General features: G+C 37.6%; 1 protein-coding gene and 1 pseudogene across 2 annotated transcripts; both read right to left on the bottom strand.

Annotated features, from left to right (window-relative positions):
- Nucleotides 1-652: 652 nt before the first annotated feature.
- On the bottom strand, nt 653-1443 carry LOC113299679 (annotated as a pseudogene).
- A 5264-nt stretch (nt 1444-6707) lies between these two features.
- Nucleotides 6708-16681, bottom strand: LOC113299678 (homeobox-DDT domain protein RLT3-like). Of its 2 annotated transcripts, none has more exons than XM_026548751.1 (18): nt 16351-16681; nt 16085-16226; nt 15292-15795; nt 14685-14743; nt 14050-14436; nt 13829-13891; nt 13531-13747; nt 13289-13389; nt 12606-12692; nt 12387-12518; nt 11585-11725; nt 11005-11127; nt 10417-10878; nt 9044-9448; nt 8289-8906; nt 8040-8144; nt 7517-7745; nt 6708-7287 (listed from the first exon to the last, which is right to left on the bottom strand). In XM_026548751.1, the coding sequence occupies exons 2-18, from the start codon at nt 16191-16193 to the stop codon at nt 7268-7270; spliced, it is 3762 nt and encodes a 1253-aa protein (XP_026404536.1). In that variant the 5' UTR covers nt 16194-16226; nt 16351-16681; the 3' UTR covers nt 6708-7267. The 2 variants fall into 2 exon arrangements, with proteins under 2 accessions (XP_026404536.1, XP_026404537.1); XM_026548752.1 differs by having other exon boundaries at nt 14050-14409.
- Nucleotides 16682-27819: the final 11138 nt, after the last annotated feature.

Genomic DNA, 27819 nt, shown 5'->3' with positions numbered 1-27819 from the left:
GATTTTGAAGTACCAAAGAAAACTCAGCATTTCGCCAAAATAAGGCAAACCCATAGTACCTGGAGGAAGCTTAACGTAACCACCGTAGCGAAGTTTAAGAGGACCTATGTGCCAGATTTCATTCCACCATTTTAGCAGTACCCAAACTAGCAATGGTGCACCACCAAAAACTAAAGTTTCCGAATTAATGTCCATTTTCCTTGCTCTATAAATCTCAGTATGTTGCGCTCAAGTGGTTTGCGGTATTTGAAACTCACGAGCATGTCTGTTTATAAGGAGAAGTATTGATTCCCAGTCCTTCACAATCTGTAGAGCTAATAGACAAACTGTTTTCAAGAACTTCCGGCTATTTCATTGGTGCTTAACTTGGTTGTCGGGGACCATTCGAGCTAACCAATAAAAACTTGCTAATTACACATCTTTCCAAGAATATTCTAAAAAGTAAGAAGTTCCAACTTCCCAGCAAGTCCAATTGATACTGGGGGTTAGGAGGTGCAACACCGGATTTGCGAGTGGCCTTCTAAGCAACTCCCTATGCTTTCACAATAACACTGTGCACAAATGAATTTTTGTTGCAATTATCCCAAAATCTCTGCATAAGCAAAGTATTCTCCATGCAGTTGCTGGAGATAAAAAAGTAGTAGTAAATTTTCATATATTGCAGATGCTGAAACCAGTACATCAATTGTTTAGACATGATATAAACGGCAGGATGCAAATGTCTTGGCTGAGAAAGGAATTTAAACACCGCAAAAAGTTCTTTGCTGGTCGATATACAACAAGAACAATCAGCACCGAAATCAGTAGTTATAATCAACAATTGGTAACAACAACTCAAATAGGAACACAGACAGGATTGTAGAGAGGGTGGAGAATGTAACAATGACATGATTTTTCCGTAAAAATGGCTGCAGATTAAGTTACTCATTCAAATTGATAACTCCATCTTTGACACAAGAATTCCGTCAGTATCTGCGTAAAGCCACTCACCATCTAATATACGTGTTCCAGCCATAATGACGGGTACGTGCTTGTCTCCAACTCCCCTTTTATTGGCTTTCATTGGATGTGAAGCCAGAGCCCTAACTCCAATATCACACCCATTGATCTCATCGACATCTCTAATACAACCATTGATCAATATGCCAGCCCATCCATTGTTAGTGGCTTGTTGAACAGGATTACCTCCCAAAATTGCACACCTCAAACTTCCACCACCATCAACAACCAGAACCCTGCCATTACCTTTCTCTTCAAGAAACTAACGAACAAGAACGTTGTCCTCAAAGACCTTGAGGGTCACTACTGGCCCAGAGAACACCTGACGTCTCCCGTATATCTGGAAAATAGGTTGTAGAGCTCTAAGCTCACCACTATGAATGAGTGGTGGGTTTGCGTCACAAACTTCGGCTGTCGCTACCATCGACATGTTGTTGGAAATACCTATGAGGAAAGGAAAAGTGTGTTTACATTAACAGCAAAACATGGGAAATAAACAAAGAGTTCCCATAGTGCATTACTTAACTCTATTTAACTCAAGTACTGAATGACATCTGAAGTGCATAAACCACGACTTTCTCCAAGTTATGAACGGAACAAGGAAATTCTATGAAATCCTTGAAAAGATTGAACTGCACTCATCCTCACAGTGCAATAGTATAATTGGAACCTCAAAAGTTGGTTAGCATCGAATTCTCCTTAACACCGCATTGATCAACACCTTAATTGCAAAACTTCAAGAATGCTTCTAAATTTGACCAACTACAGGTTGTCCAAAAACATCGTAAACTAAAAACCCTCATTTGATTGTTTGTTTAAAAGGTGATTCTAAATGAGGATCACCACTTCAAAAGCCATCCATCTAACCATCTCCTTGTATGGCCAAAAAGGGTAGATACTAAATTGTACTGTAGCCAAGCATAGTAGTTATTAAACAAGTTGGATCCATAATTGACTAAATTATCATATCACTCTCCAATTATGTATGTGGAACAAACCTTATATGCCTTAAATCAGATTTGATTTTAAAGAAAATCAATTATACAGACCAACAATTTATACTAATATCTTTGAAAAAAAAAAAATTCTTTCCCTATCTGATTCAACATGATAATAGTAAGACAGATTTCTCAACAAAACAGGAATCCATAAATATGAATCATACAGCTATGAGCAGTGAGAACAGATCTGAGTTGAAAACGGAGAAATGAGAGACAAATACCTGAATGAAAGAGGGAGAGATCTTCAGAACAATCAAGAAGGAAGTGCAGTGGGCTGGGTGGGTATATCTTTGATTTTGCTTTTGTAATTTGTTATAATAATGGGATAGTTTTTTGGGCCAATTACAAATTAGTCATACTTTTGTAATTTGGTTTACAAAATGATCACACTTTTGAATTTGATTTACAAAATGGTCATCTACCATCGGATCTAACAGTTTTGAAAAAAACGGTCCCAATTTTTTACTTATATACCCTTCACTTATAACACGAGAAACTTAACCATAGTTAATCAGATAGATGGGCACCATTTAGACCCCTGGATGCGGAATGGTGAGCCTTTTGGAGCCATTTCAGTCATGTGCTGAATGCGGACCAGTACAGCAACAGCAATTCCCACCCCATCTTCAAAACCACCAAAGCAGCGGCAGCAGCAGCAGCAGTCCATTACCACCTCCATCAACATCTCCAAAACCACCGTAGCAGCGGAGGTCCATTACCACCTCTATCAACATCTTCAAAACCATCACATTAAATCAGCAAACAGAAGGAAAAAAAGCCAAAAATCTTACAAGCAGATGCTATTTTAACCATCATCAACCCATATAACTTTCCGTCACCACCATCAGCAACAACAGTAAAACAAAATGGAGTGATACAACTCACTAATAAACTCGAAGACTAGAGTACTCACTCGCATACAGTAGCAATTGAGGGTTTTTCAAACTAACTGGCTATATAAATACCATCTTTCCGAGGACAACTATTCTTCAAATGAAACTAATCATCCTAGAATACATTTCCACACGACAACCATCATAGAGCATAACTCAAAACTCCCCCGGAAACAAACTATATTTAAGCACTAGTAATCATCATGGCACAACGAAAGAGGTTCTGCATACAGTCTTGTATAAACCCACAAATCATAACTTCCAGTCTTATTATAATCAAGCACTTAACAATCGAATCCTTACTTTAACACTCAAAACATTTTTATGTCAAGTGAATTCATAGAACCACCTATCTGACAAGTAGTCACAATCAACATATAGACCACTATAAGTGTAAGCTAGAAGCTACAGATTTCATACATCCATACCATATACGTTAAGTCATCAATTCATGATCAACTAAATGGGCAATACGGTAAGCTTAATTCAAGTCGGTGTTCTTGACTACCTACATTCAACAATTCTTATAGACTTCAACAAAGTTCGAATGAAAGCATAAATCATCTCACTACAAACCATACCATGCATTATATCATATAAAAACTATAGACAGATAAATAACTCAAATGGTCGCTTAAACAGTCACCAACAGACCATGACACAACCTGCCATTTTAGGATTTTCAGCTTTGACTGCATATATTAAAAATTCTCGACAAGCTTCATTTTTCAATGAAAATAAACAAATTATATCTAGTTGGAAACTAGAGATGTCCCTCTACAACTCCTTAGGAGACTCTCAGGACTAGTTCAGAGTTCAACTACTCCAAAACTAATCAACAAAACTCTGCCACCTGCTGTCATTCAAGGAAATCAGTTGCTACTGCCTGTGCATTTTAGGCTGTAACTTCTAAACTACAGATCCAAACGACATGCCCTTTGGAGAAGTTATAGAGGACACCACAACAAACATTTCTCGAAAAGAAACCATTAGATAAAACCCCACCAATACACACCGAAACTAGCCTCTAAAAGGGCTGTCCGCGCTGTGATTATAAATGTTCGGTGAGACATTCTATCATACATGCTAGCTCCATGGAAAATTCAGAGTTTTAATTGAGAAATCACTCAATTCCTAACCATCTACACACATATATAAGAGCAAGGCATTATTTAAAACACAAACAAACATATGCAAAATCATGGATCAAAATGAAAGGATTTAATACTCAATTATGGGGAAAAACCATTTTAAGTTTTAACACTGTAAATCATGAGGTTCATGTATCAAAAAAAAAAAAAAAACATTAACAGAAGACCTGACTATCATGCTCGACACCATTTTACACAAACCAAAACTATCAGTATCATGCAATTACATTTCATTGGAGATTTAAATACTGAAATTAGGGTTTCCAAGAAATCTCCAAATTCTAATTACGGTTTCTGAAAAAATACCAAAACTAAAAACCAAATTAAAAGCGATTCGAACTGCTAGAAAGGGTGAAAGAACATTACCTGTTGAAATTGTATGCGATTTTTTGCGTCTCAATCATCAGTTTAACAACCAGCTTGCCCTTTACGCTTTTCAGAATACAGAAACAAATACTTATAACAACATCATATCTAACTTTTCATCTTCATAAGAACACTAAATCTCCATCTTCAACCAGTTGCAGAGAAAATAATAAGGTTAATAAGAGTGAAAGAGAAAGAAGTGCGGCGGTGAAAATAAGTTTAAGAGATGGAAGAGGCGAACCAGGTATTGTTAGATTTCATCTCGTCAATTAACCCAAATTCGAGAATAAATACGTAATTTACAGAATCATTTAACTCTGAGTGGTGGACCCAGTACGACTTAACTCTGACCCAAACGGTTTTATGACCATTTTGTAAATGGTTTGTAGCAGTGTGATGCTTTTGTAGATCGGGTCTTAATTGTAGGATCATTTCTTACATTTCCCTATTTTTATTTGGATTAGGATTGATTGATCCCCTTCATCATTATATATGATTCTATTTCATCTCGTTTTTTTGTTTTCTTAGAGCAACCACAGTCATGGACTCGATTAAATACTAAAAACAAGACCAAAGACCAAAAAAATTTGGTATTTTCAATGCTCAAACACAACGGCAAAAGACTAAAGTTTACTGCGGTGCAAATAGAAATAACGCCTGATATCATGCGTTGATATTAAATCCGTCCGCTGGTTGAGCGCTGATACAATCCACGCTTGACTGGGGCGTTGATTAAATCAAGGTATGCTTGGGCGGACTCAATAACACACCCAACACAGGCGCTACTTCAACATACGCCTAAAAGACATACGTCACTTATAACAACGCCTGATCCGAAACGCATGTTATATCTACGTCTACACACGCGCGCTCACTACACTTACGCCCCACTATTTTTGATTATAGTCCGTGTCGGTGCCCAAATGTAGTCTCAAACCCTAGAAAACTGGATTATATTTGGGTTTAGAGCATCCACAGTCATGGAGTCGACCAAATGCCAAATAGCAGACCAAAAGCTAAAAAAAATTGGCATTTTACACTGAGCAACCACAGTCGTGGAAGACTATTTTTAGTCAGGCGGAAGTATAACAAACGCCCCAGTTCAGGCGCACTTTTAATGACCGTCCCAGTTCAGGCGCGCTTTTAATGACCGTCTCATTCAGGCGCATTTTTAATGTCCGCCTCATTCAGGCGCACTTTTAATGACCGTCTGATATCAGGCGCATTTTTAATGTGCGCCTGATTCAGGCGCACTTTTAATGATCGCCTGATTTCAGGCGCACTTTCAATGACCGCCTGATTCAGGCGCACTTTTAATGACCGCCTGATTAGTGAATTTACATAAATATTAGCCACTAATCTTCTTCTAATAACGTATTAGCCCACTAATCTTCTTCTAATAACGTATTATCCCACTAAACGAGTGAATATACCAACGTCCCATTGGGGCGTACATTAAAGCAACGTCCCATTGGGACGTAAAATATACCAACGTCCCATTGGGGCGTACAATATAACTACGTCTGTGTTGGGGCGTATGTATTACATGCGTTTGGTTAGGCGGAGTTTATAGATGCGCCTGATTCATACGTTAATTATACTTCCGTCTGATTTCATACGGTCACTAAAATCTCGTCTGCTTTCATACGCTATTAATACTTCCGTCCCACTATATTTCGTTTAGTCTGGGTTAACGACCACATTTGGTCTCAAACCCTAATTTTGGCGATCAAATTTGGGTTTGGTCCCTTCCGTTGCGGCATATTTTGAGACCAAATTTGAGTTTAGTCCCCAAATTTGGCCGTGACTGTGGTTGCTCTTAGTCTCGCTCACTGTGTTTGAATTCACGATCAAATTTGGTTATAGTCTCCAAATTTGGTCGTGACTGTGGTTGCTCTTAGGACCCACGTGGTTGTGACTTGTGAGTTAGTGGACAAAAAACTAAAAGTTATGGCCTGATGCCATTAGCACATGAGCAGCAGCATCAGCCATCAAGTAAAAAAGAAAGGAAAAAAAACAAAATACTGAGTGTCAGATTGCTATTTTGACATGGACAGATGAAATACACGTAGAAAATACAACTTGAGACATGTATGTCAGGAACATTAGGAAGATAGCATGGGCAAACTAGTCCGGCCCTAGGTGATTGCCTTCCCCTGTATAAATCTAACAGGATTTCTCCCCACACAATGAACAACCATTCTACATACACGGCTGCAATATGCTCAAAATAGAAAAACGAACTTGGAATATGCATGGATGCGGGATGCCCTACTCATAAAATCAAAAGTGCCATCTTTTATGCACAAGAGTGAGGAGACAACAATATAATTCTGCATGTTACAAGTTACACAAGAACACCAAACCAAGTTCTACTTTAAGATGATTTTGCTACAATCAGTTGCCTCAGAATTCCTTATTAAAAGCTCTACAACCCCCACTATTACTGACTCAGAGCCACTTGAGCTCTTAACTGATGTAGGAAAATGAAAAAATTTACTCAAAGTGTTTAACTCTATGCTGTACAAACCTATTTACTCCAATCACCCGAGAGCTTCCCTGACTGAGGACAAAAATGGGAATAGAAGTGCAGGCTGCACCACCACACTAACCCTAAGAAATACTCTTCGAGTGTCAATAGATCTTCATCGCAGTAATCCTCCATACCACAAGACGTATATTGAAGCTAGCCATAGTAGAACAACTGACAATTAGCTCAATAATCATCAAAAAAATCTCTGTAGCAGCTGGAGGAATACAGTCCATTTTTTGTCTCTTATTCAGATGTGAGAACGAAAAGATCTGACGATTCCCGCCTCAGACAGTTCTCACTAAATAGAAAGTTGATGGTGTACTGTCATCTAAGAGCAGATCGTCCTGAAAATAGCAGAGCAACGTTAATTGAAGCAAACATTTGCCGAATCAAAACGCTGATATGTGATGTACATCCAGTATACAGAGCTATATGGTACAAAGTGTTACTCTGAAACTTGGCATGTACGAAAACAAAGTCAATGAACGATAAGCATAGATTCTATACAGCATCACCATTTCTAGGAAGACATGAATAGTGGAATATAGAAAGGGGCAGAAGGAGAGAACGTACTGGTCTGCCTAGTGTTTTGTTTAGCTTGGGCTTTTCCAGAATTAACTTTCTCCAAGTAAGGAGCGAGCAGAGTGTCAAGTTTAGCCAACCAAAGAGCAATTGCAGAGGTTGTTTGTGGCATAGTCGGAAACAACGCAACAATCTCATCCAACACTAATTTGGAACCCAGATCACCGCTGCATTGGCACAACCAATTCTCATCGATGGCTCCGGTGAAGTCAGAGAGTACCTGTATATATTTCCAGTGACAACATGTCAGTTTTAGCACCATCGATAAAGCAAGCACACTATATCAGAGATCGTTTAATGGAGACACCCCGGGTAGCTAGTTTCACAGACTATCTCCTCATGTTGTACACTTCAAGTGGGACATAAATCTTTTTCTTTTTCCAGGATTCCAAATGCTAACTAGTTTGGACAATGCGATTTTTGACAAACAGAACAGAGAAAGAGTACATCACTACTTTTGCCTCAGACCAGTCCGTTTCTACAAACTGTGGAAACAACAAGGTAATATAATAACCTGAAACAATTCTGCAACAGATGATGTGCGCCTTAGACGATTCACCCAAAGCTGGTGAGTAGAGACTGTCCAAGAACTGACCAAAGCACCAGGGGGCATCACAGCCTGGATTCAAACACAATAACACTGGTTTCTGAGTGCACGAGATAAATCATAATATCAGGCGAAAAAAATCACAGGGATCAGTGAAATCAAAGTTCTGCACCGAAAAGGGTCTAATGCGCCATCAATAGCAATGTATGGACTTACCTCAATAGCATGAATAGCAGCTTTGAGTGACTGCAATTGCGATGAAAGAACTTTATGCTTCGGGAATATGTGACTTTCCTTTGCCGTACATGTGGCTGCATGGATGGCGTACCGTTCTTCTAGATCGAAGTCTAACTCAAAGGTAATATGACATACTTGACAATGTTTTTCATCTCTCCAATAAAGGTCGTGGCAGCTGTCACAGTGAGCTAGTGAATCAAGATAAGACCTCTTGCTATATTTTACAGCATTAAGATTGGTGTAAAATGAATTCCATATCCATGCATCGAAGGCTTGAAGGCGATCCCATTTTTGTTTCTGGTCTTCTTTCTTCTTCACATAGTGGGAAATTACAGAATGAGAAGATGAACGTGAATCATTCAAGGCCTCGCCTAGAATTTGACTGTTGTCTATATCCGAGATTGGGGAAGAACCTTCACCACTATGGGTGTCTGGGCTAGATTGATCACATTGTCTTTGTTCATTGATATCTTTATCAGCAATTTTAGCTGCTGACATAGACTGAGAAAGAAGAGCTTCTCGCTTCTCCAGAGACGCAACCAGACGAGCTTCCCTTGTTCCCCTGCTGTCCAAAATAGACAGCAAAGCACATAAAGCCTGCAATCGGTTATGTTAGGGAGCAGGTAGCTATAGATTAATGAATGAATTTCCACATTAAAGGAACAAAAAAAGACAAAGAAAGCAACAGATGCGTGCTTAAACTTTCAATGTACTCTTAAGAACTATTGGATCACCTCTTCCGTATCGATGACCTCCCAGTGACCATCTTCAGAAGACTCAAAATAAATCCTCCTATGCCCTGGATCTTTAACATTACAGGGGCCCAAGAAAAGCCAATAACAATTGTATCTGCGATCAGATCCCAAATAAACAGATAACAATGGATGTCCATTCAACTCCATTGCGTCCACTCTCATGGCTTCACTTGTATAGCGACCATCTTTTCTGCACAAACGTTTCCCCTTGCAAGAGGGGTACTCCATCCCAAAATGATATGACATGGTTGTGAGAGGATCAACTGAAATGCAACCCTGAAATGAGTTTCCCACATTTAGCTGGGCTGCTGATGATCTTTTTATTTTTCCTCCACCTTGATGGTTGACAATAGGAACCCTTTCTGTTGTAATTCTCGAAGGATCCTATACAAAAAGGAAATTCAGTTAACCACTACTGAGAAACTGTTTACTATACAGAAGTAAATGACTAGTCCAGAAAGCCATCATTGTCAACGTGATTAAGTTCCAGAGAAATAGTGAACGATCAACTCAGATTCCAAGTCTTAAACTACCACTTGGCATAGATTTGTTATGAATCTTAGATACCCTCATGGTGTAGGTTTAGCTGGACATGATCTGGTCATGTGATAACTAACAACATCCATAGGCTAGTGTGTCAAATGAAATAATTCATCAAGTAGCCGACACTCTATGTACCTACTTCTTTTTCTTTTTTTACCCATGCATGCAATATCTTTTATTGACCCTTAAAAACAAGTTTTGCTGGACAAGATGTGATAATTAACAATATTGGCACGACATTAACAATATTAGCTACATTCAAACTAAAGACGAATAAACATGCAAATTGAACAATACATTCCAAATCCCAAATCTCAACCACCTTTTTATTTGAATACTTATCTTAAATTAGAAGACGGGTTGACACTTTGTTAAGCAGAAAAAGATGTATTAAAAATGACAAAAGCACATCAAAATGAACTCATATTATTTAGCAGCAGATGCTTTCTAACCTTTGTAAGCTTAAGAAGTAAAATATCAGTAATAAAAATGATGTTTCTAGCCTATGTTTTATTAGGGCTAGGCGAGACGAGGCGCCAAACCCTTCGCCTCGCCTAGGCGCCAGAAAAAAAAATTGAAAAAAAAAATATTGCTCACACTTTTGCGCCTTGGGCGTTTTATTGTCTAGGCGCCCCTTGCACGACTCGTGCGCCTAGGGCGGCTTTCACAACATAGTTTCTAGCAATAAAAACTACCCCAATTTAAGTTCAGGTGTTTAGCAGTTACCGAACTTCAGCAGGGCTAAGAGGGTAAGAATACATCTAGCTATGCAGAAACTACTAGAAAATTAGACTGAGTATTTGTAGTACCTCCACTCTTTGACTAGAACCAGCATTTGCAAGATCAACTAAAGCAACCAGAGCATCCAACTTTTCTTCAATGCTTAGATCTGAATATTCACCTTCCATCAACCCTAAAACCCACATTTCTCCAGGATGGCTCTCATCAATTTCAGTGTTAGCAACCACTGTGCTATTTTTCCTCTTCCTATGCCCCTTATACTTTACTATACTGAGACTGCTGGTTCCTGAATCTATTTCGGAATCATCGTCACTACTGTTGCTTGTAATGCTATCACCAGAATCATCAGCATCGACACTTTTAGAGTCTTCACTATCTGATTCTCCAGCAAGTTCTGTACTTGGCGGATTATTTCGGACGCGATATGCCGAAGGTGAAATCTTTTCAAATAAACTGATGTCCCTTGAAAGAGTTGAATATATTTGAACTTCCAGTTCATCAATTGTTTCGGCGAGATTTAAGTCGGAAATCTTCAGAACAAAATCCCAGTATTCGTCAATTAGATATAAGAAATATAGATATTTATATTTAATAAAAAAAATGGTCTCATATATCTCGAGAACATGAAATTTCTAAATTAGTATGAACAAATTCACCTGGAGTAAGTTAGCCAACTCAGGTACTTTCAACCCATTATTTCCTTGCTCAGAAAGAATACTGAATAATTCACCCTTCATAGTACCAGGAAAGAGACCATATTTTATCATAACATTCCCTTCCTGTAAAATGACAAGAACGGTTTAAGACATGGGGCTGTGGTAGATCATATATAAATTATGTCTATAGACCTTTTTATGTAGGTCCTTCATAGGCTAAGAAAGACTATTTTAAAAAATCATATATTACAAGAAGATGCAACTGGAAGCAATGCAAATTTCCTGCACTGGTTCTCCACAATGTTTTTTCCTAAAACCTACTGCGTTAAGATAACTCTTGGTTACAAACTATAACGAGCAGCATGTTATAAGATTTTTAGCAAATAGAGTTCGTAACAAATTTGACCAACACTCCCAGCAACTTTCTAACCAATGAAATATGACCAGCATGTGCCTAATTTCACCATGTGAAAATTATTTTTACCTACGAATGCATTTGAAGTACACTGGTCCAAATGCCCATGTATGGAAAAATCATCTATGTAATAATGTTTACATAAATCAAGTAGAATATTTTTACCTTTTCAAGCTGTTTTTTTCGCAACACTGATTGTTTGGAACCAAAACCAGCTCCAATTAACACCTGGCGCAGTATTTCCGTCCATGTAAGAGGATTCAAAGATCTATTCCAGAACTTCACTCTTAACTCTTGATCTTTGGCCTGCCAATATAAAGGGGAATTCTTTATCACACATTCCTACTCTCAAGAGTTTCTCCATCTATAACTGTTCTTACAGATCTATAACAGTAGAACCTACTGCACTAAAAACCATTTATACGACTAGAAGTAAATGCAAAAAATCATATAGTCTATTTGAGACAGGTCGTAAAATACTAAAATGAACTTAGAACTTGGAGAAGATACTAGATAGAAGAGAGATTCTTTCAGCAATAATAGAAGTTGTGTAAGTAATTATGTATGCACAAGATAGTTGTAGATACTTAATACTGCAAAAGATCTTTTGGGTGCAGGAAAATCGGCATAAAGAGTTCTTTTGTTAACACCAACTCTTTAGTTCTGGCTTCAAAAAGAAAAGATCATAACGGCAACTGACCAGTTCTAGACTTAGTGGATACCTTTACTGCACGCATCATTAATGGGTAATTGTTTATCCTCTTGTGGTCACAAACCTTATTTGTAAGACAATTCTCTACTCAATCTTAGTACATCAAGGTCCATGTAGTATGTTTAACAAAGGAACATATAAGCTAATAAACATAGTTAGAATATTAATTTGCAGCCCTGTCTAAATGGTATTGTATAATAATAAGTCGATTGAAGTAATTCTGATAGTGTGTGACTACAGAAAGAGTAAACTTACATAGTGAAGAAATGCTAGAAACCTGCTGTCTTTGCTTGCATGGGAATATAACCCACTACTAAGCTGTACCTCAACATCTGATAGAAGACGCTTGAGAAGAGCCACGTGCATTTCTCCAAGTAACAAGGAATCCTAAAAATTAAAGAACGCTTGAGTTTGCATGTCCGAATCAGAAAGTGCTGACAAAGATTTTTGGTTATATGGAGAGTACAAAAAGACCTTATCATGAAATGCCTGGGCAAACTCATCAAGAGTAAACGGGCTCATGTCAACTGTAACTGCATGTGTATACAAGAAGCGAATAGCCTGTTCAGGACAAAACAGAAAATCCTTCAGATTAGCGGTGTGTTTCAGTATTTTCAGAACAGTGACTAAATGTAACATGAACAAAAATACTAGCTGAAACCCCATCAATTGATAAAGAAGGTACATCACAAGAACATATCAGATTACACAGCACTAAACAATCCAAACAATTAGTTTATCCGTCACTATTCTCATTGCCATCACAAGTACTGCTAACACCACAACCAATTATGTGGTAATTGTTGACTAACTTTATTTCTGTACATGAAACTAATCTCAGGTAAAAAAAAATTCATTATGGTGCTGTACAACCCGTAATACCGAAGAATTGAACATGATAGTCAGTTGAAGTTAACTACCTTCGATTATAGATGTGTGTAAACGGCTTCTATGCCAGGTACAATATGATCATTTATGAACGAATGCTAGGTGCTGAATACGTTTATACACAAAACTATTATAGATGTTGTATTTAACCAAGAGATCATCAAGTTTGTAAAGTAAAATAAACAGTACCTGTTCATGTGCAGGTTTACAGTAAAAAAAAAACACACAGTTAAAAATGGCAAGACAGAAAGTGCGAAACAAACACAAACCTTGAACAGTTTCTTAACAAGTTCCGTCGAAGAAACCCAAGGTTGCATTTGAAAGGGTAGATTCATCTTTACAGCAATTGGAGGAAATCTAGGCAGCAAATCTGAATAAATAGAAGAGAGGCTGTTAAATATTAACACACTACTGTATGAGAAAATAAAAACTTAACTAGTTTAAACAAACATTTACAAAGTGAACAGCAATTATATATATCTAACTAACTAAAATCAGATCATTTCCAAACCTTTGCAAAGTGAACAACTATGAATTCCGTTAGAAGCCAAATTAGCAGAACACATTGGTGGATTTGGTCCTTCTTGTAATTCCCTGAGCTCTAGTTCCTCATCATCCAGCGACGTCGCAAACGCACTAGAGGTGTCTTCATCTCTCAATTCCCCGCTGCAGAGCTTGCACTCTTCTTGGTGTGACTTGTTTGAATTTCCATTCTTTCGACTTTGCATCTATAAATTGTAGTCAAAATTTAACTTACAGAGCCTTGAACATTAATTTGTACCAGAAGAATAGAACAGAAACCTAATTACCTTTGGCTTCCTAACCACCCGTTTCCTTCTTTCCTGCACCTTATTTCGTAAATTCTTCTGCTTCTATAACAGGCAATATAATGTCAGTAAATACGTGTACCTGGTTGACCAATATTTCAAATTTAAAGTGTGAAGCTGATAACTGATCAAGACATGTAGAACAATGTAAACGCAACCCCAACACCAGCAGAAAAAATATAGGGATAGTTAAAACATAATACCTCAGCAAGCTTTTGGTGAACCGACTTTCTTGTTTTCTGAAGTGTAGCTTCTTGCGATTTCAACAATTTCAAGTTGTTACCTTTCCTAACGGTGATTCGGCCATCAGTAGAAAATATATCAATGTTATTAGGGTTCACTGCATGCCGCGCAGTCATTAGACCTTTCCCCATACCATGCCTCATCATCAAACCTTTTCCGATACCATGTTTCATCATCAAACCTTTTCCCATACCATGCCTCATCATCAAAGCTTCCCCCATATCATGTCTCAGCATCAGGCCTTTACCAATACCATGTCTTAGCACCAGGCCTTTGCCTATTCCGTGCTTCACTAAAACACTCTTGTTTTTGCAGGCTTCCTGTTGCAAAATGAGAGATTTGGAGACCTGTAAATTAACACTATCTCTTTATTTGACAGACACAAGAATAAAAGCTGTTTTGCATAAAAACCATACAAAACAAAAACCCTGGAGAAATCTTTCTGAAGCAATGCATTTAATTATCATCGACTTGATCATACACTTCATAAGGAATTCACTCCTTCCGGATATCTCTAGAAGCAAGGAGATGTATACTTATTACAAATTTATAATCCAATCTCAAAATTAACTTTGAGAAAAGTAATGTATGTTACCTTTCTCCTTTTAGGTGCTCTTTGGTTGTCTGCACAAGTGGAACGAAAGCTACAAGCATCTGGGAAATACCATATTTAAAATTGCTTAAGTGAACCGTAAGAATAGATAAGAGAATGGATAAAAGCACAAAACAGAAAAAAACTTCAGCAATAAGAAAGCTTTCAGTAGTGACCAAACCAAAAGGCATACATAAACGCAGGAACCAAACCAACTAGAATTGCTTCCCGAACGTAATCAAGCATACTTCAATCTTTCACAATGGAAACTCCTTTCAGACATTATAAACAATGTTCTCAACCAGAGTTCACATAATAACTGATAAAGAGGTTATCAGTTCGCATACTTTGCTGAACAATTCCCTTTAAAAGCACGAGTATAATTGATACATTCAATTGGAGTGATAGAAGAGACCAATATGGCAATCCGTCAAAGAATACATTTAAAGCTAAAGGTATTCATACCGCCATACTATAGTTCAATTTACAAGCAACATTTGTTTGTTTTACTTATTCCTAACATACTACACCCATGAGGTGGAGAGATATGACATGTAAAACATTGGGCCACGACGGACAAAAATAACTAAAGAAGGATGATAAACTATACCTGTGACAGCAGAATGAGAAAATGCTCCCAAGGGAAGAGAATCGAACTCTACACCAAGAGGAGGACCATCTTTTCTAAACACCTTCTCCAATAAGTAGTCAGGAGGCAAAATGTCTTGAATGTAGCTAAGCTTCCGTTTTTTCTGGTTACTCTTATTTTTTTTCCCAAAAAAGTCTATCAGTCTCTCTTCTCCATGATTTCTAATATTGGAACATTTGGACTTCCCAGCATCCTTCTTGAAAATCTTTGATCGACTAGTTTTTGTAGACAAATGAGCATTTGGTTTCTTACTTACACAATCTCGAAGATTTCTCTTCTTTGCAGGACATCTCCCAGTTTTAATACAACTTCCCTTCATAGATTTCTTACTAGGCAATTCTACCCCCTCCCTTCCTTTTTTATCCCTCCTCCTCTTCTCAGCAAACCATCCTCGGACTTGCTTATATGTCAAATTCAGAACAAATGCATAATCCTCCAATGTCTCTTGTGTTGGAAACGGTTCCTCTGTATACAAAACCAAAAGTTAAGCAATCTGTGGTATTCCCAAAAACACCTTAACCTACAAATGTACATTTTCTGGAACTGGATCACTGAAAATACAATGAACCAATACAACAGTCACCACATCGCTGTAAAATGTGCATCCTCGCAAAAACAAACACAAAACTGAATATCCCCCAAAATCTCACTTGATACCAAAAAAATGTAAATTTTACACAATCTAAAGCAAAAACATAATTCAGATAAAATGAAGAAAAAAACTAAAATAAAAATAAAAGAGAAACGGATTTACCTGAATAGAAGTTCTCAAGGGATTCAAGCTGGAAAGGGCTTTTCCTCCTATTATGATTAATAATTCCATTATCTTGTTCACTGGTCGTAACCATATCATCATTTCCCATAAACCCCAAATTAACAAGAAAACCTAAATCCTACTGCAAAATTCACCGAAAAATCACATAACATCAGGTACTCTCCAATTAATCCAAAAAAATTAAAAATGAAGCCGAACAGTAAATAAGTATCTTAATCATCAACTCGGAGACTGAAATTTCTCACCTACACAATAAACTACGCCAGTGCCGTCACCGGTAACTCTCTGCTTTCACTTCTACTAACTAATTACCTCTCTGGATATTTCAGTGTTGGAGAATGTGAAATTGGAACAACGACGAGGACGATGGTGATGGTGATACAGTACCAAATTCAGTGGTCGTCAGAGACATCCTAAGATTTATAGAGGGGTTTAGTGGAGGTGGAGAGAAATGAGAGTTAGAGGTTTAAGAATGGAGGTACTTCGTTCTTCTTCTGCTGCTGTGGGAGATGGGGAGAGGGGTGTAGGGTTTTTGTGTTTCGAGGGTTTTGGTTTGGGCTTGAAAGGAAGAAAGAGGAAAAAATATCTATTAACAGGATGACGAAATAGGTGTAAGAAAATAAAAAATGTGGTCACTAAATAAATTACTGAAAAAGAAAAATTGTTTCTCGATTTCATCCACAAGTTTAGCATTATCTTAAAATGATCCTTGTGATTTTAGTCAACCATGTTAGACCATGTTGGATCTTTTTCTTTTTTGTGTATTTTTTTTTTTTGATAATGTGATTATTTTGTTATTTAACAAAGAGTAATTTTACAAGAAACTAGTTGGAAGGGTACCAAGTTGAGCTCCAACAACGTGTTATTACATTTGTTGAACAGCTTGTCGTGCTAGTCTATCAGCGGGTCTTATGAGGACCAAGCCAAGGGAGCCGAAGCGAATGGGGGACTGATTATGTCGCATGGGGCAAGCTAACTTTACCTTCCACGTCAAATCTGCAGTATTATGCCATCAGGGACTCGAATCTAGGACCTCCTGGAGCGCATCAAGCCTTTGAGGAACGGGGATGACCAACTGAGCTGGCTATCTTTTTGTGAATTATGATTTGTAATACTTATTTCCATCATTCACTTCCTTTGCATCTGGTATTAAGAGTAGTTCGTCCAACAGAGGGAGAAGGCCAGTGTAACTTAGATTGAGATCTGTAAGAGATTATTCTCAAACTTAAAACATCGAGAACAGTCGGATGAACATACAGAATTACGTTTATAGGTTTTAGTTTTTTCTATTATGGTAGAAAGTAATTCATATTTCTGAGAAAATATGACTTGGTCATGATTTTCTAATGAAAAGAAGAGGGTACAAGTACACCACCAACCATTTTGTTCGGAAAGTTATATGGGCAAAACTTAATGCAACCGCAAATAGACCAACTTAATGATCCTTGACAATATATATACAGAGTTTATATATCTATCTCTTCTCAATCAGAAGGTCTAGACAATGGAGTCCGTGAACCTGATTGTTAAGAAGAGTACTTGGACGATCCAAAAAAATCAATATCCAAGATCAATCTAGTCATATCCAAATATTCAGATTTGAATTCTGCCAAGTATGAAACTTGTTATTTATCTTTGAAGATACGAATTCTACAAGAAACGAGTCTCATAAATCGATCTTAATTATATGGACGTATGTACTAGAATTGAATACGTACTACCTGTGTAAATCATATTATAAATATAAATAATATAATGCGGAAAAGAAAAAACACAAGACGCCAGAAATTTTGTTAACGAGGAAACCGTGATAGCAGAAAAATCCCGGGATCTTGTCTAGATTTAAACACCAAACCATATTAAGTCGCTACAAGCACTTGCCTACTATCATACTTCGGAACATAATGTAGTTGAGACTGAATCCACCCTTTAAGCAATTCAATTACAGTCGCGCTCTTTACGTCTCTTGAACCTCATAAGAATCTATGTAATTGAATCCCTTAGTTGACGCCATTTACAGCCTAAAACTTGCTTCAACAAAGTGAATACTTTTGATGCCAACCTGCCTCTATAAGATAAGCCTATTTGATTTCTCTTTAGATCAAATATTGAGGCTTGGAAATATATTTGCAATAGACAAAGTTAGCAAACCTCACGAATCTGAAACACTTGTACTCAGTTAGCAGAGAAACTTAGGTTTATTTAACCACCTCTCAAGAACAATCGTGAACTAATCAATTCATATATGTATCTTTAACACAAAGTCTGAGACGAAAAGAACTTTGTGATAGGTGGTGGTGGTTTTAAAAGAACCTACAACTTAGACCTGCAAGTATACATGGTCAGTTGTAGTGAGTGAGGTAAGAAGGGGTTTGTCGTCAGGGACAAGGAGGGTGTAAAGCTGAAACTATGGTCTCACTTAAACTGATTCTAAACAAGAAAGAGTAACCAAAATGGGGGTTGTTTTGATGTCGATACGACGAAGATGATTGATAGTAACAGAAACAGTAAAGTAATATGCAAAGAAAGTAAATAAAGCAAATGATGAGAATGGTACTAGGGCCTTTGAGTCCACCACTAACTTACACTAGTTATTCTGCTCATAACACTAACCTTGTCCTTATATCTGATAACAAAAGGGATGTCAATCCTCTGTATATCTAAGGTCACCTTGATATGAATGATTCAATCACAACTAAGGTATTTCTCCTAAGCATTAACTGTATTTTCAGGGAACAGCTAATCAAAAGATCAATATATGGGATTAAGTATGAGTTGTAGTTCTTCAGCACAGTATTATTCTAACTACAATGGATACATGGCATACACTGTGAAAGTAAAGTACTGAAGTCCTAAGATTGAATTTTATTCTAAAACAATTAAGCACAACAAGGTTACTTCCATTAACAGGAATAACTAGTATCAAACTAGGGCTTCATCTAAACCCTAGCAGGTGAATTTAGAAGCTGATGAAGATGATGAAATCAAACATGAACCACTGCTTGGTGCACCGGCTAATCCGGGCATACCCCCTGACATTACAAACACCATGTTCTATTTATAGTGCAGAATCCCCAAATTTCTAAACCCTAATTTTTGAAAACCTAAAATTTGATTTGGGGATTTTCAATTTGACGTACCCACTTGCGATTTCACCTCGACCCATACCTTCTTCTGTTCTTCCCACTTGTTCTGCTGCTTTTGTTTCTCTTCTTTGTGAACTGTGAACCCTAGCTCGAGTCGTCTCATCAACTCCACACCCTAGGCTAGGTAGAGAGATGGTGGAGTTGTCGGGTGATTGTGGTGGTGGTGTGGTTCGAGGTCTGGTGGTGGCAGTGATGACAGGAGATGGTGGTGGCGGAAGTTGCAGGTGATGGAAGAGAGGAATTTGGGGAGAAGAGGAGAGAAACCCGATGGAGAATGGGTTAGGGAGTGTTTGGGTGAAGTCGATAGGTATTTGGCGATTGGGTGTTGAGCGGGTGTAGCAAATTTGATGTCCAGAGAAGATGATACGTTGGATGATCACATCTGTATTGAATCGAACGGCTAAGATGGAACAAGCTTGCAACGACCATTGGATGTGTGATACAACAATTCTGACGGCTTAGATTGGAGTTAGGTACTATGATGTTTGACAGGAGCTTCAAGATTTGATGCTCGGTGATGAGGTGAACGTTGGATGATGTGATGGATCCAATCTGACGGCTCTCATGGAAATGGATTTGGGTAAGGGTTTTGGGCCTTGGGTATGCCAATCCCATATCTTCTTTAAGAACAATTCTTCCTCTTCAAGCCCACTTTTAATTGATCCGGCTCTTGCAAACATCAATCTTCGCTGCCTTTCTGCGGGAGTCTTTGCCGTTTCTTTGCTCTTTTCGCTCCGTGAGTTAACCAGGCTTTATTTAGTACCTAAAAATGCAAAATTAATTGAGAAAAGTATTTATTCTTGAAAACAACGAAAACACAGAATATGGGATAAAATGGAGCGTTAGTGCACAAATGATGAGTTAAACGCCAATAAAAAGGTGCAAATATATACAATATTTGGCACTCATCAAATACCCCCAAACCTGAATTTCACTTGTCCTCAAGTAAAACAAAACTAAGGAAATCCTACCTAAACCACTGTCGCTGGTCTCTCGATTGCATTTAGCGAATGCAATAAGCCTTTTAAACCACTAAGTGTCCCTAGTAGACGAGTTGAAGTCTCGTGAAGGTTTTCTTAGAACGTACCTACAAAGTTCTAGGACAAAATATAAGCTCAGATTCCATGAAATGTGACATGTGCAAGACAGTAGAAGCTCACAACAAAATGGAGATGTCAATCTAGCTATCAAAGGCACAATCCTAGCACTAATAACAAACAAAGACATGTGATAAGAGTGTAAAGTGTATCTACACATGTGTAAAGAAAGATCGGATGTTATGACTACTAATCACCAAGAGATAGTTTCTCAGGCTAAGAACCGAGGTCGAAATCTAGCTAGCTGTCCGGACTTTACGAGATTTTTGAATGAGTTGGAGGTATTTCACAATTACTCGCGTTGTACATCAATGGCATACACCCTTCCTTGCTTATAACACAAAAACACAAAAGATGACTGTTATTTACATTGACTACTCTCTTTTATTTTTGGAACAAGAGAGGATGGAATTGATAAATTACTTTATTTTTTTTTTATTTTTTTATTTTTATTTTATTTTTTTGATTTTTTTAGAACATATTTACAACATGGTAACTCTTTTGATACATAAGCAAAAAGAAACAAAAAATTACATGACACTTTGCAAGAGGTAGCCCTTTTTGATGCACCCAGTTAAATTCGATGGTTGTCTTTCTTAATGTAACCTCCACCTTCTATCCCAACCAACCAAAGAACAAGCTAGTCAAGTTTCGTTCAGTATTCTAAAGTGATTGGCAATCGTGACTTCCGATAGAACACCTCAAGGATGAGGCTATACATGTATTGGTAGATCGTGCGCGTGCAAGTTTCTTATCACTATGTGAATTGTGCTAGAATCAGGGTGCCTAAATATCTAGACTAAGAATCCTTATGTTTACATACATGCACAAGAGTCAACATTTCAAGGTAAATGAGCTCCATTTTTATGTTTTTTTTCAAATTTTTTAATTTTTTATTTTCATTTTTTCATTTTTTTTTTCCCGAAAAGAAAGAGTTCTGTTTTCAATTATAGCATGTTATCAAAGTATCTACTTTTCACCCCCAAACCTAAACTAAACATTGTCCTCAATGTTTCAAAAGATAAACATGATTATAACACATACCATGAGAACGATGCTAAGTGTAGAAAAAGGAAAGAGATTACCGGATATTGGAGAAAGCAAGTTTTGAACTCCACTATTCAAGGCAAAACCCAACAGTAACTCAACTGAATTGACATTGGGTTAGCACAATATATACAAGAAACATATGATTCCACTAAACATTACCTACCAGATTATATACAAACAATTCACTATATACATACAGTCTAAAGAGTTGATGATCAACCCAAAAGACAAAGTGTTGAAACATAGACAGTTTCAAAACACTAAAATTGGACTTAAATGGGAGTGAGAGTGAAAAACCAAATGAATCACCCCTAAACCTGAATTTTTCAACAGATTTATTTTTAAGCACAAAATCTAGCAATTTTGGGGGTTCGGGATTCACCAGGTCTAACTCAAAATGGACTTTTTGCGGGATGGGAAAAGAAATGTATTCCAATTGTGGCTCCTTAAAAGTATTGTATTTTGATGTAAAATAGTCCAAAAGGACTTGGGAGGCACACAGTTCCAATCCTAGGTTGGGAATTTTCAGAAAAGTTGGTTTAAAAGTTTTGTTACAAACCAAATCTAGGTTGGGCGGAATAATCTCAATATGCGATTTAGGTAAGAAAGTTGGTACTTCTAAATTATTTTTATGGATAAGATCAATAGTACCAACACATAATTCCCCTAAATCAGAAAATGGTAAATCATGCTCACATTCATCGAACAAAACATCAAGACCTAAATCGGTATCATGATTGTCCGTAGTACTCAAATCAACATCGGAAGAAATAACATTCTGTGACTTAGGCAAGGAATCAGACACATCAAATTTGTTTTCATGCATATTAACATTAGTGTCTACAGAAGATTCAACTATTCCTATGTCATGCTCATCTTCGAAGAACAATTGTACAAGTACCATATCAATATCAAAATCATATGATTTGCTATGAGTATTAGAAGAAACAACATACATGAAGGTCGAGGGCGAGAATCCATATGTTATTGAACCAAAAGGTTCCTCAATATTTTCATGTTCTTCTAACATAACATCATTATCATCATAATCTTCATAATCATCATCATGGTAACATGCATATTGGTCCTCATTAACAGTGGTGGTGTCATTAGTCGATTCATGTTCCTCTAAATTAGGTTCATATTCAACATCATTTACATGAATGGGACTAGACACTTCATTAGGGACAACATACATTTCCTCATGAATTTCCTCCTTTTGTAGGTGAAGCAAAATCTGATCTAAATATGCCTGAATTCGTGATGTAGATCTAGCAAAGTTTTCTTCACTGAGTCTGAAAGCTTCTGTGGTGGGGACTAAATTCATGGGAGTACAAAATTCTTCATGTTCGAATTGTGGTGAATGGTACATGTGTGCATGGTCATTAGGGTTTATAAAAGATTGATCGCAACCCTCAAAGGATTGATTATGGTCCCAATGACTACCAGCCTCACAATTTGTGGGCATTTCATAATTTTGATTTTCATGGGATTCTCTAAATTGCCTATAATCATGCAAAATATAGCAATATTTATCCGGGTGGTCTAAACCACCACATAAGGTACATGCATAGATTTCAGGTCATCTATGTGAACTAGATGCTACAGATTTCTCATGTGTTTGCATTTCTAAAGCAGTGATCCGAGCCTCTAACTGATTCACAAGTGACGAATGTGTGAGTTGGATATTGTCTAGATGTTCATTTTCACTCAATGGTGGATGATACATGTGTGAATAGTCATTAGGGTTTGCATATTGAGGTTCATGACCTACAGAAGGTCCATAATAATAATCCCTATAACTATTGACATCATGGTCTGTGGGAGGCTCATAAGGCGAATCTTGCCCGTAAGCTTCTCTAATAGATTTATTCCCAGTGGCAGACCAAAATCCAGACATGTTATGTTTATCAAACAATCACACAATTCAAAAAGAGAAATAAGGCCCACACTTTTCAGTTATGGGTTTCAAAATTTTGGTTTTTAGGCTTTAAAGGTAAAGCCTATTTGGGATTTTTGGTTAAAAAGAGGGAGAAAAATTTTGGTTTTTGAATGGGAGAAAAATTTTGGTTTTAATTGGGAGATAAAAAGAAAAATTTGGTTTTTAATATTGGGAGAAAAACTTTGGTTTTAAAATTGGGAGCAAGCCCACATTGGTGGAGCAAGAATTTGGTTTTGAGTTGGGAGAAAAATTTGGTTTTATTGTTAGGAGAAAGCCCACATTGGTGGGAGAATTGTGCAGCCCAAAAGGAAGTTTTGAACAGGCCCAACTGTTGGGTTGGAAGTTGGTTTGGGCTCACAAATTTGAAGCCCAACAGAAGTTTTTGAAATTGGAAAACTTGATAGATTTTCAAAGATTTTAAGCCCACTGTTCTCAAAGTTCCAAAGTTGTTGTTTTGAGTACAAGGCCCAGTTAATGTTCAAAGTTATAAGCCCACAGTCCAATTAAAATTACAAGCCCAAAAATCCAAAAACACAAGCCCACTGTTGGGTTTAAAATAATATTACAAGCCCAGAAAAATATAAACCCAACAGACAATAAAGAAGGCCCAGTTGAGTTTTGCTAATGGGTTCAGGCTTACTTGTTTTTGGAGGGAAGCCCAGTTGGGCTTTTATCCCCTTTTCTTTTGTTGCACAGCCCAGTTGGGCCTTGTTCAATCTTTCAACTCCAACAGCAGCAGGATCACCTCTTCAGTGGCAGTAAGCTAGCTCACAGCCCACAGCAGCAACATGTCATGGTCTTTGGCCCAACAACAGAAGAGAAGGACCAAGATCAGCTTAAGAGTTAAGAATGGAGATGCACTGCTAAGATGGAGTGAAAAACAGTGCAAGAACAAGTTGACAGTGCAAATGACAGATGAAGAGTATGTAATGAAGGGGATGCAAGATGTAACAGGATGCAAGTAGAGCAAAATGCAACATCAAAAGAAGATGCAAGTAGTGACAGTTATGCAGTGAACAATAGAGCAAGGATAAAGAAGATGCAAGCAGTGACAGGAGTGAGATGGATCAAGTGAGATGAAGGTGAAAGAAACAGCAGGTTATGCAGGAATGATGCAAATGTATTTACAAGTTATGCTAAATGAAATGAAATGATTTTTTGTAAACAACAAAGAATATGCTACCAGAATGCAATAGAAGCATGGGATGAATAGATGCAAGAAAATGATGCAGTGAAGACTGCAAGATGATATAATGCAAATAAGATGCAAGAAACAGCAAGACAAGGGAATGTACAACAAGAACAGGACAGTAAAGATCAAGATCAAGAGCAAACAGTGAGCAAAGAGTATGAGATGCAGGTGCAGCTACAGATGAGAAACTAAAATGCAGTTACAGGAAAAACATCAAATATGCTTACACTAAATGCACAGTAAGTTAGCTAAGATGTAAGTAAAGAAAAACTAAGATGAACAGCAAGGAAAACAGAAAACAGCAAAGCAAGATACACAAAGCTTCAACCACACAGCAGCCAAGTCCCCGGCAGCGGCGCCAAAAACTTGGTGTGATTTTAAAAGAACCTACAACTTAGACCTGCAAGTATACATGGTCAGTTGTAGTGAGTGAGGTAAGAAGGGGTTTGTCCTCAGGGACAAGGAGGGTGTAAATCTGAAACTATGGTCTCACTTAAACTGATTCTAAACAAGAAAGAGTAACCAAAATGGGGGTTGTTTTGATGTCGATACGACGAAGATGATTGATAGTAACAGAAATAGTAAAGTAATATGCAAAGAAAGTAAATAGAGCAAATGATGAGAATGGTATTAGGGCCTTTGAGTCCACCACTAACTTACACTAGTTATTCTGCTCATAACACTAACCTTGTCCTTATATCTGATAACAAAAGGGATGTCAATCCTCTGTATATCTAAGGTCACCTTGATATGAATGATTCAATCACAACTAAGGTATTTCTCCTAAGCATTAACTGTATTTTCAGGGAACAACTAATCAAAATATCAATATATGGGATTAAGTATGAGTTGTAGTTCTTCAGCACAGTATTATTCTAACTACAATGGATACATGGCACACTGTGAAAGTAAACTACTGAAGTCCTAAGATTGAATTTTATTCTAAAACAATTAAGCACAACAAGGTTACTGCCATTAACAGGAATAACTAGTAGCAAACTAGGGCTTCATCTAAACCCTTGCAGGTGAATTTAGAACATGATGAAGATGATCAAATCAAACATGAACTACTGCTTGGTGCACCGGCTAATCCGGGCATACCCCTAACATTACAAACACCATGTTCTATTTATAGTGCAGAATCCCCAAATTTATAAACCCTAATTTTTGAAAACCTAAAATTTGATTTGGGGATTTTCAATTTGACGTACCCACTTGCGATTTCACCTCGACCCATACCTTCTTCTGTTCTTCCCACTTGTTCTGCTGTTTTTGCTGCTCTTCTTTGTGAACTGTGAACCATAGCTCGAGTCGTCTCATCAACTCCACACCCTAGGCTAGGTAGAGAGATGGTGGAGTTGTCGGGTGGTTGTGGTGGTGGTGTGGTTCGAGGTCTGGTGGTGGCAGTGATGGCAGGAGATGGTGGTGGCGGAAGTTGCAGGTGATGGAAGAGAGGAGTTTGGGGAGAAGAGGAGAATAACCCGAAGGAGAATGGGTTAGGGAGTGTTTGGGTGAAGTCGATAGGTATTTGGCGATTGGGTGTTGAGCGGGTGTAGCAAATTCGATGTCCAACGAAGATGATACGTTGGATGATCACATCTGGATTGAATCGAACGGCTAAGATGGAACAAGCTTGCAGCGACCATTGGATGCGTGATACAACAATTCTGACGGCTTAGGTTGGAGTTAGGTACTATGATGTTTGACAGGAGCTTCAAGATTTGATGCTTGGTGATGAGGCGAACGTTGGATGATGTGATGGATCCAATCTGACGGCTCTCATGGAAATGGGTATGGATAATGGAAATGGATTTGGGTAAGGGTTTTGGGCCTTGGGTATGCCAAGCCCATACCTTCTTTAAGAACAATTCTTCCTCTTCAAGCCCACTTTTAATTGATCCGGCTCTTGCAAACATCAATCTTCGCTTCCTTTCTGCGGGAGTCTTTGCCGTTTCTTTGCTCTTTTCGCTCCGTGAGTTAACCAGGCTTTATTTAGTACCTAAAAATGCAAAATTAATTGAGAAAAGTATCTATTCTTGAAAACAACGAAAACACAGAATATGGGATAAAATGGAGTGTTAGTGCACAAATGATGAGTTAAATGCCAATAAAAAGGTGCAAATATAGAATATTTGGCACTCATCAATAGGGTATCATTTACACCACAATCTTTTCGATATCAACCTATAAGTATGATACCTTGCGGGATCTAATGTAGACAAGGACTGTGAAGAAGATAGCAACCCACAAGGTATACACTTGGTATATAGTATACGTCTAAAACTGGACTTGAAACTATATAGATCAACCCAAGTGTTTGGGATTAACGTACCAGTGTAATTACTTTAATTATAACTTAAATAATTATAATGCGGAAAGTAAAGTAAAGCACACAACAATATTTTGTTAAAGACGAAACCGCAAATGCAGAAAAACCCCACGACCTAGTCTACTTTTGAATAATCGTAGAATTAAGCAGTTATACAAAGACCACTATAAACTTCATATAGTTGAGACCAAGTAAACTACACTCTAGGTACCTAGTTTTCTCAGTATCCCTGCGCCTACAACCAATCTGAACAACGCAGGTGAATCCTAAAATAGAGTCCACTATCATTGGTTGATTTAGTCTATCTGAAGACTTGAAGCACGCAACCCTTTAAATCTTCCTCCAAACAGTAAAAAACTAATCTGTTTGGTAACTACTCTTCTTATCTCAAGAAGTTAATCAGACATATTATAGTTGAGCTTTGACAAAGGCTCTTATGTGGAAAATCACTTAAACTCCTTTGTCGGGTTAGATCTTCCAAGATATGGATTAACAAGTTAACCAGATCAAGTCAAATAGAACTACGAGGTTCTAATACTGAAGAGTACCACCAAATGATACCTTGTCGATCTAAATACGACTAGTCAATCAATTTTCTATCAAAGAAAAACGATATCTAGTTGGATCAAGACGATCAAGCTTGTGCATGAAGCAAATCACAAAGATACAAAACCAATAAGAAATTATTCTTGTCTCAATCTTCTATTATCTTCTGTACCTGCATAATAAAACTTGATTCCAACTTATGATCGATCAACACAGAACGAAGTTTGTTAACAATAGATGATCACAAGTCAACGTCAGATCTAAAATCATATCTGAACTACCGCTAATCTCTTGATCTAGTTTGAGTGACCTTATGTCAGAAGACAAGGCTCTCAAGAATAATCATACTAGGTGCAATCAATAGTTAACAACCGTTAGTCAATCAAACCAATAACCGAAAACAAAAATAACA

The sequence above is a fragment of the Papaver somniferum genome, chromosome 7 (assembly GCF_003573695.1).
Source record: "Papaver somniferum cultivar HN1 chromosome 7, ASM357369v1, whole genome shotgun sequence".
Lineage (NCBI taxonomy): Eukaryota > Viridiplantae > Streptophyta > Magnoliopsida > Ranunculales > Papaveraceae > Papaver > Papaver somniferum.
Note: the sequence above shows the minus strand (reverse complement) of the source record. Positions and strands in the feature narration are given on the sequence as shown.

Coding starts and splice junctions, on each gene's coding strand:
- LOC113299678 (XM_026548751.1), bottom strand. CDS start 16,193: ATGGGAAATGATGATATGGTTACGACCAGTGAACAAGATAATGGAATT. Junction 14,437..14,684: donor GAGCACCTAAAAGGAGAAAG/GTAACATACATT, acceptor GTTAATTTACAG/GTCTCCAAATCTCTCATTTT. Junction 13,748..13,828: donor GGGTGGTTAGGAAGCCAAAG/GTAATTAGGTTT, acceptor TACAATTTATAG/ATGCAAAGTCGAAAGAATGG.